General features: G+C 39.6%; 1 protein-coding gene across 1 annotated transcript in view; it reads left to right on the top strand.

Moving 5' to 3' along the window:
* Positions 1 to 18,616, top strand: part of NELL1 (neural EGFL like 1) — a gene marked incomplete at both ends in the record, with an annotated part of 577,617 nt that overhangs the window by 219,056 nt on the left and 339,945 nt on the right. The window contains one exon of the mRNA XM_083355288.1: positions 7,543 to 7,616. Within this exon, the coding sequence (XP_083211414.1) occupies positions 7,543 to 7,616 (74 nt within the window). The remainder of the gene's footprint in view (positions 1 to 7,542; positions 7,617 to 18,616) is intronic.

An 18,616-nucleotide genomic window follows, 5' to 3' on the forward strand; every position in this document is an offset into this window, starting at 1 on the left:
CACTTCGCACCAGTTCGGCAGAACCGGTAGCTAATTTTTTGTTGCCCAGGTCCAGAATGGACTTCTGGAAGCGGCATCCACACAGAGAACTGGTTGTTCACATATTTGAATCCTACCACTGAATTTACTCCTATCTTGGAAGATGACATTTGATAATTGTACTTCTTCCCTATTGATTACTTCTCCTCCTTTCTTTATTATTTTTTGACCCCTTTTGCTGCCCTGTATTACCAATTCATGAAACATTGTTTAATTACTGGGTGGTTTTTTTAAAAAAATCCTCTATTCATCCCTTGCTGAAGAAATTCTCTTTGGATTCTTCTTTGTGCTCAAATTACACTAGCTTGTTTCTTTGTTTCTTTTATCCCTTGTGACAGAATTGTCCTCTCACAACTGAGTCTCTATTTGTCTTGTAATGGCCTCTTTGATCTATATCAATCATGATTTGGAGCAGACTGGTCAACTGAGAAGTCACTTCCTTTCATTCATTCTCTAGACATTCTATTGTTTAGTTTATGGTCCTTGGACATCAGAGGCAATGCACGTGATTGGTGTAAATCCCTTTATCTTCTCATTCTTTTGTAGTACTATATAGTTAAATTCAGTTCCAGCAATATCCTATCATAAGGATATATTTTATTTTTTATAGATGAGCGGTGTGGTAGCCCAATGGTAAAGACTCTTGCCTCCCACTTGGAAGATTGAGTGTTCAATCCTAGGTAGTGGCTGATGTTTCTCCCTTAGGTTACACACACATACACAAATCTGCTGCAAACTCTGTGTGTCAGGAAGGGCATCCTGCCAGTAAATGCTCAGCTGCATCTAGTCACCCCAACTCTACCCTGAATTAAGGGATTACAGGTTTATAACAAGGGAGTTTTTTTTTATTCCACCCATAGATGTCCTGATTCATGCCCAGGATGTTCAGTATCATTGTTATTCTAATGATATTCACATCTGTGTTTTTTTATGGCTCTTCATAGCAAAGCATATTCACCAATGGTAGAAGGCCTTACTAGCATTTCCTTTTGGAAGTTCTCCTACCACTTTAAGCTGAATTGTCATGTTTCAGGTCGCATGCATTTTTTTATTCTTTGCAGAGTCTTCTCCCAATTTTTCTTCAAGACACCTGGAGTGCCTCAGTTTCCTCTTCCTGTAGCCTTGGAGACTCGATTGAAGATCAGCTGGATCTCTGCCTATTTAATGATTTTGTAATTTGCATTCCTAATGTTCACTTGATGAATACTTCTAGGATCTGTAACATTGTTGATTCATGTCTTGGGTGTCTCATATTATTTTATAATCTTCTGTTAGGTGTTCCTGGTTCCTCTCTATGCCCTTGATCTGAGTCAAGAGTAGTGCTGTTTGGCTGTTCAGAATCTTCTACTGTATGTTAGTGTTTCTCAACCTTGAAAGCTGTAACTTGGGTGGACTAACTAGGGAATTATGGGATTTGAAGTCCACACAGTTTACAGCTGCTAAGGTTGAGAAACTGTTCTATGTTATTTTCAAGTTTTACTATAACATAGAGTTTTTCATTGGCTCCTTTTCCAAGTCTATTGCTAGTGTTTGTGTATACAACTCTCCACAGTATCACTCTCCACTTATTTCTGTGGACAAACTTTTCTTTACATTTCTCTGAATAGAGCTTTCTTTGGTCCTTGGCTCCAGGATCATGATGTCAAGTTCCAAGCCTTTAGAGACTTGGCCTCACTGCTCTAGAGTCAGCTCTCTTCATCCCTGAGAAAATGTGGTGGCCTTTAAAAAAGTTTCAGGGATGTTTTTATTTGATTAATGGACTAGTGAAGGGTCAGATTGCTATATCCTATTCTTATTTATCTGACACTTCTAGGTTAACACTTGTTTTAAATTATGATCAATGAATATATATTGAGTCCTATTCCAGGATGTTGCTTTAAATCTATAGTTGTTGTACAGGTTGTTTTAGCATTATCTCATTTGTGCTATTTGTATATTGTAGTTTTGTAATGTTCTGAAGGTTGCACAAATTAGTATCATTTGATTTGGTGATGTCAGATGGGGGTAAGGTGAGGATTAGGCATATGAGTTTTTAAAATATACACCTGTTCTTATAATGGGAGTTAAAACAATGGCAGCATAGGATTTGTGTTTAGGTGTTCTTTTTGTTTGTTTCTTTGCAGTCTTATTACTTCATGAAATGAATTCTCAGATACATTCACACAATTTAAATTATGCAAACAGAGTAAACGCTCAAGCAACGCCTTTCTCTTTTATGTTAGGGAAGAATGATTTGACTTGAACGCGAGAATCACACCTTCAAATTGAACCTTTGAATGAATGCATGATGTCTAAGGTACCTTCAAACTGGCTCAAAGAGATTAGAAGACTGGAGAGAGACTTGGAGAGTTTTAAAGATTTATTTTATTTATTTATTTTATTATTGGGACTTATATGCCACCCTATCTCCTGGAGGACTCAGGGCGGCTAACAACAATAAAATACAATAATACAGAAGTTAAAAGAAAAATAAATTAATGCCCCCTGTAGAATAAATTAAAATTAAAATAAGTTAAAAATTAAAGTTAAAAATGGTTAAAGATGGCTTCCTCATATAACTAATGTGAGGAGCAGATGAGTTGCATGAAAGGGTTTGTCAGACTGACATGAGTTGTATTACCTATGAAAACTCTGCCTGTTCTTTTTTTTCCTGTGCACTATTCTCCTAGTAGAATAGGTTTAGACAGGTTCATTTGGAAGGAAGGAAAAAATGAGTGGGATAGAGTCCCTCAGATTAATTCTGTCTACTATTTTTTTTATCTTTTATTGTTTTCAAGTCCATGCCTTCTTATCATATGCTCTCCTTTTGTTTCTTTCTGCTGCTTATTTGTTTTGAGTGAGTCTTAATTATGAATCGGTCTATTTTCAAGGAAGCTCAAATAACTTGGTCACCAAATTAGAAGAGACGACTCATTGGAAAAAAACCTTGGGAAAGACTGAAGGCAAACAGAGAAGGGGGTGTAGAGAATGTGATTGTTAGACAGTGTCATCAACACAATGAACATGAATTTGGGCAAACTGTGGGAGACAATGGAAGACAGGGGGGCTGGCGTGCTATGGTCCATGGGGTCGCAGAGTCAGAAAGGACTTAGTGACTGAACAATAACAACATCAACTAATTATGTGAGGATGCTTTTTGATAGACTAGTTTGCATAATGTAAATTGCTTCTTTATACCATTGTGTTACACAAACCAGACTTCTTTTTAAAAAATACAGAAAAAAACAATGATCCATGGCAACAAACTTACCAGTTCGAAAAAGCAAGCAATCAGCACATTCTGAGAACATACCTTTTAAAGAACTTTTGAAAATGTTTATTTTTCAATGGGTGTCAGATAAATTTTACATTAGTAAGCACATTTTCTATTTAGCCAAGTGGGAGGTTGCTGTGTTAGCTTTCTTCATGTCTACAATCTCTGTTTTAGAAGAAGTGCAGGGGAAATGTTTCAGAATGAATTGTATAGAACCTTTGATGGTATCCAGTTAAGTATTTGCTGGGCTAATCTCTTTTTTATTTTATTCTGCTCCTAATATTGTGATTTTCGTTGCTACTTTCATCCATTCCTGAAAAAAACAAAACAAAACTAATGTAGCTACAAGCATATTGATCTTTTTCCATTAAAGCCCATGATAAAATCTTTTACCAGCTTAATTTGAATCTAATCTTTCTGCTGTGAATTCAGATGTTTGAATCAATTTATATTATGCTTCAGTCTCAAATTCAAATCAGTACTTGGTTGATTTACATGATTGTAAAAATGTAGAAAAGTGTGTTTGTGTGTGTGTGTGTTTATACACACACACACACTTTGCTGAAAATATAACTAAACAAAATCTAAGTTCAAATCCTTTCTTTTCCCCTTGCAATTTATCAAAAAGGAAGGCTATAAAATTATTTGAGAAATGAGGTTACTTAATATTGCTATGGAAGTGGAATTTTATTTATATATATGCTTAGTGTAACATTTAATGTTGAACTTGTTTGAAGAAGCTACCCAGAGTTGCTTCAATGTTGAGATGGGCAGCACATAAATTTAATAAATAAATTTAATAATATATAAAGGCTTGAATGGGGGACTTGTAGCACATTGCTGTGAGGCATCACTTTATCTTGTATTATTGATTCAGGACATGGCACATTTTCAGTAAATATGTCTAAACCACTTTTCCTCCTTTGAATTAGTTCTAGAATCATGGGGCTGGAAGGGACGTTGAAGGTCTTTTAGTCCAATTCTCTGCCAAAGGCAGGGGTCCTTACACCATCCTGGACAAATGAATGCCCAATCTTTTCTTGAAAATCTCCAGCAATGGGGCATCCACAACACTGGGAAACACGCTGTTTCATTGCTGAATTGCTTTCGCTGTCAGGAAATTTCTCCTTATTTCTAAGTTACGTCTCTCTTTAACAATCTTCCACCATTGCTTCTTGTCCTGCAGTCAGGTGCTTTGGAGAATAAGTCATCTCCCTTGTTTCTGTGACTGCCCCTCAAATACTGCTATAATGTCACCTCGAATCCTTATGTTCAGTGGTGGGATTCAACTGGTTCGCACCACTTCAGCAGAAAGAGTAGCTAATTTTTTGTTGCCCCGGCCCAGAATGGACTTCCAGAAGCGGCATCCACACAGAGATGATGTTCACATATTTGAATCCCACCACTGCTTATGTTTGTTAGGCTAGACCAGGGGTCAGCAACCTGGAACAGTGAAAGAGCCACTCGGAACCGGTTCTCTCACAAAAGGAAAAACTGGGCGCCGCAAAAAATGTGTGCGCATGGGTGTACATGCGCGCATGCGCAGAACAGGGTTTGACTGAAGAGTGGAGCCAAAGCGAGTTATCCATCTACCCTGAATATTTGAATTGATTGGTTGAACTTTTTTAGTCCCACTTTTTTTTTGGACTGCACATGGCAGACGACTGGGAGCCACAGGAGACGGCTGAAAGAGCCGCATGCGGCTCCAGAGCCGCAGGTTGCAGACCTGTGGGCTAGACAAACCTAGTTCCCTTAACTATTCATTGTATGATTTAGCCTCCAGACCTCTTACCTTCTTTGTTGCTCTTCTCTGCAGTCTTTTTATATTGTGGAGACCAGAACTGGATGCAATATTTCAAGGGTGGCCTCACTTGTGTGATCTGGTCACATTTCTTTCATATATTTCTGCCTTAAGTATCAACACACTTCCATCAACTTAGAACTTACAACAGAAAACATTCTTTCCTGGCCTCGCCCAGCGCAATATATAATTTATATAGGTATGCAGGGGTATGGTCAAAATAGTCAAGAAAATGACCATGATGATGCAATCATTTTTTAAAAAATATGAATAGCTTCGATTATACCATCACAGTTGCCATCTTTATTTTTTTTTACCACATATTGCAGACACTCCTGCATATAAGATGCCAGTGCAGGGGAAAGCAACAAGTATAGGTCAATATCTCTGTATAATATTGAAGATCTACATTCCATTTTGGATGTCTTTGAAAGAATAAGAATCAAGCAAGAAAGAAATCTAGCAATAAAACAGGATGCATGGTTCAGAAAGGTAGTTAAAGAAGTTGCATCTTCTAGATCATGGATATAGATCATGAACAAATTATAACTATCTCTACAACTGTCTAATAAGCTGGTTTTGCCCAAAGGCTTCTCTAGACATTCTAGCTATGTCATGCATAATTGACAATTACAGTTTCTTAAAGTATCCCTTAAAACAGAGATCACCAACCTTCATCAGTTAGCGGACAGGAGGAAAAGGGAGGGAGAAGCATTTTACATGTATGTGTGTACTCTTGTGTGCATGGGGTGGCAAGCTTGCATGTGGTGCAAATGGGGCAGGGCTAGTGCCCACATAATACTCACTAGCCCTGCCCCATTCTTGCATGGTGCAGCACCTTGTTTCTGCACCCTGTGGTGTGGCGGCAGCCTTTTTTGCATCTTGCAGCATGGTGGTGGCCCATTTTTGTGCCCCATGGTGTGGTGGCACCCTGTTTTTGCATCCCGTAGTGCACCAGTGGCCCATATCCGCACTCTGTGGTGCAATGGCATCCATTTTTGTGCCTTGCAGCATAGCAGCGGCCCATTTTTGTGCCCCGTGATGTGGCAGCAGCCCATTTTTGAATCCCAAGCACAGTGGTAGCCCGTTTTCATGTCCCGAGGCCCAGCAGCAGCTTGTTTTTTGTGCCCTGTGGCTGTGGTGCTAGCACAGGTGAGGAGGTGTGCATGCACACCCCACACGCACTGGCCAGCCTGTCCCACAGCCCTTGGCTCACAGGTTGGGGAACCCCTGCCTTAAAAGATCCTCCTGTTAACAGATACCTGGAATTAGAGGCCTGCACATAAAGCAGAATTGTATCCTAAATGGTTATAAATAATGGATATTTTTGCAACCAGCAGCCTATAAAAATCAAGTTTAGATAACTTATTTCAATTACTCATTTTCAAAAAGTGACACATTTGGCAGATAATGCTGAACCTACTTACTTGGCAGTCAGCCTTGCTGAAATTGGTAGAATTTTTCCCCTGCCCAGGGAGGAATTTAAAGACTTACTGTTTATATGTAAGTAAAGATAAAATAAGATATTCTTTATTGTCATTTTTTACTGTGGGCATAACAGCACACATCAAAAATGAAATTTAGTTTCCCACTCTCAAAGTGAAACACGATGTCAGAATCCATTTATATCACATTCATAAATGTATGTTTAAAACATTATCCCCCCCCATACGGATTCTGCCATCTCCCGAGGAAGGAGGAGCATATGTGGATAGAACTGACTCCAAGAGTTTTTGTCTTCCTAAGATGTGGTTTGGGGTGGGTCCTGACACACATACATGACACACACCTAAAGCATACTATATACAACATATATATATATAGACCCACACCCCTACATATACATAACAATAACATATTAAATATTAAATGGTAGGCTCTCTTTTTGGATACTCCATACATCCATATATAACTTTGTTTTTCTGGTAGTGGCTGACACAGGTCTGATGGCTATGTCTATGGAAGTTGCTTCTGTTTAACTGCAAATAGTTCTGAAGTTTCTCCTTTAGTATATGGGGCTAATCTAATCCATATATTAGGACTCATTGCTCAGCATTCTGCTTAGTTATTTCTGCATGATGGCCCATTTTTCACATTCTATTTAATTCTTTCATACGAGCATTTTTAACACAAATGTACTTGATCCTCCAGAATGTCACTGCCATGAGCAATTCTGTTAATGAATCGAATTCAATATCTGTTCCAGATCTTCTTTTACTTCAGGCCACTAAGTAGCTATTTTGTCATTGTGAGTGGTAAAATGTTTCAAAATAATAGTGTTTGTAATGAATTTACTATTGCAGTCAAAATAAATGAGAGCAATTAACACTGACTGCTACTGAAAGCAAAGTGATGACATCATATTTACTTAACCAATATTGTTTCTATTAAAGTGTATAATTTATATACTCTTAGGACTAAATAGTAATGTCTGATTTGTTTTTTTTAGCAAAATGCATCTATGGAGATAAAGTGTTGGCAGAAGGTCAGAAGATTATAATCAAGAACTGCAGAGAATGTCATGTAAGTTTTTTTTTTAATTATTTGGCTGCAATCCTATGCATTACACTTCCCCATTAAAGTTTCTTCAGAATAAACTTGCATGTCATTGTGCAATAAATAATTACAAGTTTTCAGCAATGTACAAACTTTGTAAGTAACAATAGCATATAAATATATATATATTTATAAGTCTTTGGGTGGAAAAACTACACAGGCCCATCATACAGTATGTGTTTTTATGATTTAGGAATTTGTTTTTATCCTTTCCTACATCAGGAGCTCTGACAACAGATTTATTTTTTACCCTGTTGTTATACATATCAGTATGTTCATAAACACTCATTCTCACATTCCACATCTCTCTTTCCTTTTCTTGTAAAGGTTTTTGACTCTTATATGCTGATTTCTGAAAAAAACTACTCATCAGTTTATTTTGCCAGGCTTTAATATGGCAAAATTGAATAGGTTCCTAAAAATGTGTTGATGGACTGATTTCAGAATGATAAGTCGAGACAGACCTGGTTTGTACATGAACAGGAGACACCAGGAAATAATAGAACTACAGGCTAGACTGGGAAGTCAGGAGAAAAAAAGAATGTGAAAGAAATTAGCAGCAAGCTATTTTGGAATGATTACTGAAAAAAATGACATGGAAATCCCTGAACTCACTAGGAACTGAGCTGGACATGAATTTATTATTAAGTAAACTTGAGTTCTTCAACAAAATTAGTAAGAATAGGTCATCCGTGGAAAACTTTGCCTGCAAATTTGATGAGACAATGTGAAACTCTCAATATGGGATTCTGTTAGGGTTTGGTTTAGACTGGAGCATATTTGTGAAACAGAAATTCTATGGCAGGTGTGCAGGAAGGCCTCAATTTTAAAAAATAGCAGGAAAGGTAGTTTGTAAACTACCACCTTCTGCTATTCTTTGGCTTCACTATCTTATTATACAGAAAGCAGGCTATCTCTTTTAACTTCCATTTATAAAGGTATCTATCATAGTCTTTTTAAAGATTGCAATCTAAAAATAACGGGAGAAAAAAGATTTCAACTTGTGAAAGTAGTGGGGAAAAGTTTTCATTAGTTGAAAAAAAAGGGAGCAAAGCTGCTTAAAATTCATTAAAGCTACCTCCAGTCTCAGAACAGCCAATTTCACTCGGCTATAAAAATTACAGTAACTTAAAAAGTCGAGAAAGCTATATTTATCCTCTCGCTTGATCTCCTTAGATTTGTAATAATGGACGCTGCCTTTATCACATATTAGCTCTGAGTAGGTAAGCAATGGAAATGAGCATCCATTTTAATTAAATGACAATTAATGCAGCAATTAACCTAAAAATAAGAAAAGAATAAAAAGTCAATTAGAACATTAAACAGGAAATGATAGGGAAATAAATGAATTTAGAAACTTTAAATTGAAGAAAAGTTATGGACCGAATGTGCGTAAGTGGTTGTGAAAAAAGTGGTGTAGAGCTGAAAAATTGAAGTAGATGTTTAATAAGCAAACAGATTTTAAGTGAAAGGAAAGTGAAAAACAATAGAAATAAAACAAAAGAAGATTGCTAAGTAGGACCGGGGAAGTACCTAAGGATTGGAAAAGGGCTGATGTGGTTCCCATCTTCAAGAAAGGAAAAAAAACAGACCCAGGAAACTACAGACTAATCAGTTTAACATCAATACCTGGGAAGATCCTAGAAAAGATAATCAAAAAAAGATCATTCTTCAACAAATTGACTAAACTAATAGACCAGCGAAATACTGTGGACGTGGTATACTTAGACTTCTGTAAAGCATTTGATAAAGTCGACCACAACGTACTCCTTGGTAAGCTAGAAAAAGGTGGAATAGACAACATCTCCACCAGATGGATCTCTAGCTGGCTGGGAAACTGTACTCAATGAGTATCCTCAATGGCACTACATCCACATGGAGAGAAGTAAGTAGTGGGGTACCACAGGGTTCCATCTTAGGCCCAGTACTCTTCAATATCTTCATCAATAACTTAGATGAGGGAATTGAAGGGGAACTCATCAAATTTGCAGATGACACTAAACTGTCAGGAGTAGCCAACACACCAGAAGACAAATTCAGGATCCAAAAAGATATAGACAAACTTGAACAATGGGCCCTATCCAACAGAATGAGTTTCAATGTCAAGAAAAGCAAAATTTTACATTTAGGTAGGAACAATTGAAGGTACAAGTAAAGATTGGGCAAGACTTGGCTTGAAAACAGTAACTATGACAGGGACCTTGGAGTCCTAGTGGATGATCACTTAACCATGAGCCAGCAGTGTGCAGCAGCAGCAGCCAAAAGAGCTAATAAAATCCCGGGTTGTATAAACAGAGATATAAAATCAAGATCACATGAAGTATTAAAAAGGTAAAGGTTCCCCCGCACATGCGAGCTAGTCGTTTCCAACTCTAGGGGCCGGTGCTCATCTCCATTTCAAAGCCGAAGAGCCAGCGCTTGTCCGAGGATGTCTCTGTGGTCATGTGGCCGGCATGACTAGATGCCAAAGGCACACAGAACGCTGTTACATTCCCACCGTAGTGGTCCCTATTTTTCTACTTGCATTTTTTACGTGCTTTCGAACTGCTAGGTTGGCAGAAGCTGGGACGAGTAACAAGCGCTCACTCTGCTATGCGGCACTCAGGATTCGACCTGCCAAACTGCCGACCTTCTGATCAACAAGCTCAGCGTCCTAACACACTGAGCCACCACGTCCCATAAAACCCTAGTAAGACCACACCTGGAATACTGCAGCCAATTTTGGTCACCATATCACAAAAAAGATGTTGAGAGTTTGGAAAAAAATTCAGAGAAGAGCAACTAAGATGATCAAAGGCCTGGAGACTAAAATGTAGAAGAACGGCTGTAGGACTTGGGTTTGTCTAGTCTAAAGAAAAGAAGAAATAGGGGAGACATGACAGCAATATTCAAGTATTTGAAGGCTGCCACAAAGAAGAGAGAATCATGTTATTCATCAAAGCACTAGATGATGAAAGGCATGGAAACTAAAACATACAAAGAATGGCTGCAGGACTTGGGTTTGGCTAATCTAAATAAAAGAAATAGGGGAGACATAATAGCAGTATTTGAGGGGCTGCCACAAAGAAGAGGAGGTCATGTTATTCACCAAAGCACCAGAGAGCAGGACAAGAAGCAATGGTTGGAAACTGATCAAAGAGAGAAGCAACCTGGAATTAAAGAGAAACTTCCTGAAGTGAGGACAATTAACCAGTGGAATAGCTTGCTCCCAGAAATTGTGAGTGCTCCATCACTGGAGATTTTTAAAAAGTGGCTAGACAGTCACTTGTCTGAGTTGGTATACTGTGTTTCCCTGAAAGTAAACCTGCCCCCGAAAGTAAGCCCCAGCTGATTTTGGGGATGGGTGGGCCTAACATAAGCCCTCCCCCTGAAAGTAAGCCCTGCTTAAGGGCCTGCACAGACGGGCTGCCTGTGATGAGGTGAAGTTGATGGGAGAGGGTGGATCTGATCCACGGTACTGGTTCCTTACTGCCACCCAGCTTGTTCCACGGTGTCATGGTAGTGGCATTGGGCACAACGTGAGGCAGCAAACAGCCGATTTCTGTGTGACACGGCCGTTTGCCACCAGCCACAGCCATTTGCTGCTTCACGTGTTTCACTCCATGCCACTGCCATGAGGCTTGGTGGATCCCCCCTCCCTCTGACCCACGTGCCATTATACCGGTTCCCTACCATCGCCTGGCTTGTTCCGTGGCCTCATGGCAGCAGCATTGGGCAGAAGGCGGCAAATGGCTGGTTTTGGCACAACGTGGCCATTTGCCAGGTCATGCGTCACACCCAATGCCACTGCCAGGAAGCCCTGGGGAAAAACCAGAAAAACTTATGTGGGGAAAAAAAAGGTTTTTCCCGTTTGTTTCCAAACTGCTTTGGAAACAAATGAGAAAAAAAGTTTTTTTTCCCACCTTACCTTCCCCCCCCAGGTCTTCCCATTTCCCATTAGTGTTGGAGGGCAATGGGGGTTAGATTTAACATATGGTATGGCTAGCTACGGCCTCATGTGGGTCAGATGGGGGGGAATCTGCCAGGCCTCATGGCTGCACTATTGGCGAGCACAACGTGGCTCGGCCGAAAGCGGCTGTGGAACAAGTGGGGCAGATTGATTGACCTTTCCCGCCCCAAAAAAGTCTTTTGTTTCTCTGCACACGGTGGTGGAGGATCACGAAGGAGAAACGAAGGAGAAACGGCATGAGGATGGGAGTCAGGTAAGCAAAGAAAGGCAATTCCTGGGGGGAGCAAGGATTTCTTTCCCTACCTACCCCATTTGTTCCAAGGCTGCTTTTGGCCAAGCTGCATTGTCAATGGCTCGCCCACCCTCCCCGAACCTTTGGAGCTCCACTTGCCGCTTTGGTTGGTCTGGTGGGCCCACCTCTGTGTCTTTCCTGCTGCTGCCCAGCATAGCCACCCCAGGGCTGCAAGGGCTGGCCTGGCATGGGAGGGGCATGTGCCCCATCATCCCACCACTGCATAGGGTAAGGTTGCCGTCCTCGCCCCCACCCAGATGCCCTCGCCTCACCCAAGTGTTTTTTTTTTTACTAATCTACCTTTCAGCTGCATTGCGTTTCTCTGTTCGCTTCTCAGCCTTCACTGCATGTTTGTGGACTACTGGTAAAAATAAAAGTTCAATCAGACTTTCTAACTTCTTGAGATCTCGTGATCTCAATGCCACTTGTTCACGTGACCACCTGGGCAACTGCTGTGTGTTAGTACTTGCACAAGGTACTCAGTATTCCAGATATGTCTAACAGCCCCAAAGGGTTATCTCTTTCTGCACTAACAATGCAGACAGAAATCAATGCCATTTGTAATGACTGTAATAGAATTAATCCATACTATTCTGGATTAGAGCAAATGGTTTTATTGATTTCTAAGTGGAAATGAATAAAGCACCGGAGTGTATTATTTATTTCATTTCATTCTTTCTTTATAGGAGCCCCTCAAATATTGGAACACTGCTATCATGTCTCCTCTAATCCTTTTTTTTGCTCGTTCTCAACATCTTTTTAAAAATGTGGTAACCAGAATTGGATGCAGCATTCCAAATATGGAACTGTGTGGAACCAGAACTATCTCCACTAGACATAGATTTTGGCTACTCTTATCCTTAGTTTCTAAGTCTGTTTCCCATTAAGTTAGAATATTCTTCATGTGTAAAAAAAATGCTTGGTAATTTCTATTCGCCTTTTTATTTCATCAATTTTCCCATGTTCCATTACTAAGTGTCTAGGATAGACAGAATGCTTGACTTTGATAAGAGGGCATCACTGACCACTGTTTTCAGAGAGTCTTTTTTTCTCCAAGATTACCATCACTTTATTTTTTTAAAAAAATAAACTATAGTCCATACTTTTCACCTGTTTTTGTTTTATAAATTAGAAGCCTCAGATTCTCTTCATAAGTTCTTTATTTTCATTGTACCTATTGACAGACCTGGTGCAATGTTTGGTTTGTCAAATATCTTCTCAGTTATAGATGTTGAAAAGGAGCAATGATAGGACGTACACCCTTGATGCATTCCTTTTTGGACTGAAAAATCTTTTGAAAAACGTCTTTTAGTTTTAAAAGAAGTTTACTCCCAGTACAGATTCATTATAATTCTAATGTCTTTGTCATCCATCCCAATTTGCTTCAAAGTTTTGATCAACATTTCATGATTTATAGAATCAAAGACTTTTCAGTAATCGACAAAGCATAAAGAGATGCCTTTTTGGTTTTTTAAAAAATGATCTCTTGATTCTTCTTTTCTTGTTAAAAATGTCGTCCCTAGTGCCACCATTTCATAAATATGCTCTGAACTTCACTTATTGCATTGTTAAACTATTCTGAGTTTTTAAAGAAATTAACTTTTAATAACATTTTTTGCTGCATGTCTGACTAATGGGATTCATTGTTCAGTTCTTGCTTTCTTAGGAATTGAAATAAAAGTTGAGTGTTAGAGTCCTTTGGCAAATAGATTTTTATACCCTTTTCCCTCATTTTCATCATTGCTAAAGTGTCTTCTGTCATCTAAACTTCCTTCGTTTTCCTTTTTACCTTTAGTTATTTACTTTCTGCACTTTTTAAGTGCATTCACTGCCTGGTAAATAACATTGACTGTTTTTCTACAATAACAGTTTGGTCTTTATTATCTTTTTCAAAATATTGTAAAACCTATTTTAAATGTTTTTTTATGTTTATTTTTGCATATTTCCAAATGTTTCCTGGAAACATTTTATTTTTTCTAATATTCTTGTTTTTAGACTGAATTTTATTACAACAGGGCTGTAATTGGAATAAATATCTACATCAGGACATGTCTTAATAGAATTCTTAAATCTATCTTTTATCATAACATAGTCTGTTTGGTTCCTTTTGCATCTTTTGATTTTGTTTCAAGTACATAATCTTCTGTCTAGTTGCTGGAACATGGAACTAAGTATGGAAAGGTTCAAACTTTTGAAAGAACAGAAAGATTCAGGCTCCTCAAAGAACTATCTTATGCCTAATACCATTTTTTTACCTTACAAGAAGATATTTTTTACTCTACTTTCACATTTAGATATCCCATAATAATTAGGTTCATAGACTTTGCTTCTTGTATTGTTTCATGAAGCTCTTCTTGTTTTGAATGATTTCCTATTGAGAGAATAAATTCAGATTAGAAATCTATGATATTACTATGGTGAAAGGTTTGACATCAATTTTGGTCATGCTTATTTTGTCATTTAGTGGCTAGAAGCTTATACCACGTTCCTTTTTATGGTAATGGCAGTGTTGCTTGCATTGGCAATACAGCTGGAATAGATCATGATATATTTCTCTTCCTTCTGTATGCTGTACTCATCAATGTCTACTTTCAAGGCAACGTTTTCTTGTAAGACATTATTAGGTTTTTTTCCAGATTGGTGAAGGTTTCTGACATTCCATATGGTTGTTTTAGAAAGATTTCTTCTGATTTTCAAAATACCTATTGGAATACATGAAGAAATCATCTCTTCAAGGTTTAAGATTGCATTTACAGCACCTATCTTGCAACCATCATCTTCAGACTCTTTTCTGTACCTTTGTAATTGTGTAAGTTGCAGGCACTCAACTATACTATCTATTCTGTTCCTTCTGTTATTTCCAGTTATGATTGATGATAGTGAGGGCCCAGCCTCTTTCACATTTCATGCCACTGATCGAATCAGATTCGTTCTTCTGTCCTTAGGAATATTTTCTAATTCCCAGGGCCAAGCAAGTGTCCTTGAATTCATCCACACAAGCAGCCATAGAACACACATTTTTCTATTTCTTCCAGGTGACCTATTGATCTTCATAAATTTCCATTAGAATATCCCAGGGAGCATAAGAGGGACAGCGGCTTCATTTGTCGATCAGAAGGTTGGCAATTTGGCGGGTCGAATCCCGAGTGCCGCATAACAGAGTGAGCGCCTGTTACTTGTCCCAGCTGTTCTGTACCAGCCTGCTACCGGCCCTGCAGAAAAGGCAACCCCTTTATAAACGGCAAGAGGCTGGAATGACGTCTGCCAAATTTATTACTACAAAAAACAAACAAGACACGAACCAAGATTCAGGAGCTTTGAAACACTATCTGAGAGGTTGCTTTCAGCAAACCAGCCCTCCCCAAACATTCCCTTTATAAAGAGTTCAGGGCGTGGCCTCTCTCTGCCTCCTTCCGAGAAGCCCCACAGCCTTCCTCTGTTTACTCCTACTTCACTGCCTCCTGCGTCGGGCGTCCTTGAACAGGGCCAGCTGTGGGTCATCTTCATCCACACTGGGTCTCCATGGTGACCAAGTGGGAGGGGCCTGCCTGAGGGCTATCATCAGCAAGATCTTCAACCCCCTCAGCAAGGTCTTCAACACTCCCCTCCTCCTCTGATTCGTCTGACCCAACTGCCGAACCCAGAGGCTGACCCTGAATCACAACACAAGCTTCTGCCAACCTAGCAGTTCGAAAGCTTGTAAAAATGCAAGTAGAAAAATAGGGACCACTCCGGTGGGAAGGTAACAGCGTTCCGTGCGCCTTTGGCATCTAGTCATGCCGGCCACATGACCACGGAGACGTTCTCGGACAAGCGCTGGCTCTTCCGCTTTGAAATGGAGATGAGCACCGGCCCCTAGAGTCGGAAACGACTAGCACGCATGTGCAGGGGAACCTTTACCTTTTTTTAAACATTATTATTTCACTATAATCTATTTATACGGAACCCTTGGGAAAGATGAAGAAGATAAAAAAGATTATATTAATGAAAAAAATAAAAGATTAGGGCTGCAATCAGCCTTTTCTATTAGAGGTTGCCCTGATCTATTGGACTGCATAGTTTGGACTGTGTAGCATTGTACATTAAAAATATTGTTATATGAAACCCACCTGATTTTCAAAATACAAAAGACGTGCTCATCTTTTATAACTCTGTGGTTGCATGCATATGTTTGTTACCAGCCTTCACTTCTGCATGGCAGTATGCAAAGCATATTGTATGTGTACACTATAACTTATATATACCTGGTTGTTACACTGGAAATACATTCATTTATCATCCTTTTGCCCCAGCTGATTTTTTTTCTCCAGCTTAAGTCAGAAATTTTAATATTTCTGAGTCCTATAGGGATGTGAAAGCTCAATGAATTGTTTTTCTTCTGAAAGTCTTAGCATCAAGAATTTATTAAGATAACTGAATTTGGAGTTGGAGTGACATAAACTGAGCTACTCACTTGATCTTTGAGGGAAATAGCTTGAATATTCAGTCCAAAATTGAACTGAGCCCAGATGGGATCATTCTTTATATCTAATCTGCTTCATTGATCTCAGTGTTGTTTACACATTGCACTGAACACACTAATCCATACTATATAAGTTATAACAAAGCATATGAAAAAATCATGTCTAAATTTTGCAATTTTATTCTTTGTAAAATTGGAATAGTCATATCAAATATGTAATAATAGTTGAGAAAACCAAAATGGTTGGAGGCATCAGGCATGTTTAATTTAGTGAGGAAAAGACACAATAGCTATCTACAAATATGTGAAGAACTGCATGTAGAGATCAGGATGGAATTGTTCAGAGTTGTTCCAGGAGAAGAGAGAGTGGGTTTTAATTACAAGGAAGTAGATTTTGATTGGACAACAGGAAAAATGTCCTTATGGCAAAAGCTGTTCAACAATAGAACAGATGGTCTTAGGGCTGTCATTTGATGGAGAAGATGGACTCTGCTTGATTGGAAACATTTAAGCTATAATAGTGGATTGGAATATGCTCTCCTTTCCTGGCTGTATATTCCATAATTAAGAGAAATTTAGAAAACTGTTAGATACTGGGTTTGTTGCTTGAGTGACAAGACGAGGCGAGTGAGTTCAGCAAGAATCATTCTTTATTTGGGTGCAGGAACTGAACTGAGAAACAGGGCTGCGAATGCAGCAATTTATACCCTGGCCTCTAGGCAGTGGCCAATAGGTTTAAAGCAACCTACTGCCGCCCTAGAAGCAGCCAATGGCGGCACTGGAGACGGGTTGTCTGAGGAGCTGGGAGCTAGTAGCCAGCTTCCCTGCTTAAGCAACCTTCCAGCAATTAACCCCATGTGATATACTTAAGTAAGACTAAGCCCAATACATTACACCCCTCCCCCCTAGAATGTACACACATTATAACAACAAAGGAACGATTACAGCAATTACAAGTTTTACAGAGATACAAAAGTAGTATGCAAGCGCACACATTTTCCTGTACTTGCTAATACAGAGGCTCTCCTGGCTAGCATCAATCAATGACACATACAACATTATAGCTCAGTTATTTTGAAACAACATCTTGTAAATATGCAGGAGGGTTGTGAACCCTCATGGAACACCTGGGAGAGCCAGGCACTCCCTGGCCTACCAGCTTGCCCGCCGGGCTGGGTAGACCAGGATCCATAAGTTCAAGCGAGTCTGGCTGATTCAGAATTCTCTGGCTGGCCATTTCTGGTCGGCCCACTCCAGAGTCCAATCGTTCTGCAGAGTTAACACAGCAGCTGTAGTGTTCTGGTTGGCTTTTTCTGTCAGGGATCCCATGTTGCTCTCCTGGGCTTTGCCCCCCTATGACCACCTCCCTGTTTCTCTGACTGCTTTTTTACTCCAGCTACTATGGCCAATGCCTCCTTATCAATTTGTGCGTAATTATGCTCTGCGGAGGACAGTGTCCTGGAATAAAAGGCAATCGGAACTTGGGTCCCATCACTCTCCAAATGACTTAGGACATCCCCCACTCTGTAAGGGGACACGTCACATGCAAGGCATACCGACATCGATTCTTTAAAGTGAGTGATCATGGAACTGACGGACAGTAGAGCCTTCAATTCCTGAAAACTTCTTTCGTGAACACTAGTCCACTTCCATGCAGTATTTTTGTCCAAGAGCCGGTGTAACGTCTCTGCCACTGCAGCCTTGTTAGGAAGGAATGCATGGTAAAAATTTAGAAGGCCTAGGAATACCTGAATATCTCCTTTCATTTTGGGGCTGGGTGCCATCTGAATGGCTTTTACTTTAGATTCAGTGGGGTGGATGCCGTCAGCATCTATACGGAAACCCAAGAACTCAGTTGAAGGGACTCCAATACTACACTTATTCTGTTTTAAGCTTGAGGCCTGCATTGCGCAGCCTTTGAAGGATGGCTCTGAGCTTCCTTGCTAGCACCTCAGTGGACTCACTGGTGATGAACACGTCATCAAAATAGGGGCAAACCCCCAGAATGCCCTTGAGTGTCTGCTTCATAATGCCTTGAAAAATGCCAGGGCTATGCTGACCAAGAATTGCAGGCGTTTTACTTTAAACACCCCCCTGTGGGTTACAATTGTCTGTGCCGCGGCTGTGGCCTCGTCAACAGGAAGCTGTTGGTAGGTCTGAGCCAAGTCTAATTTTGCAAAAATTCTACCACCTTGCAAGGACGCCAGGATGTGGCTTACTACTGGTATCAGGTATGCATGCTGTTTGAGTGCACAATTAATTGT

The sequence above is a fragment of the Vipera ursinii genome, assembly GCF_947247035.1.
Source record: "Vipera ursinii genome assembly, chromosome: 1".
Classification (NCBI taxonomy): Eukaryota; Metazoa; Chordata; class Lepidosauria; order Squamata; family Viperidae; genus Vipera; species Vipera ursinii.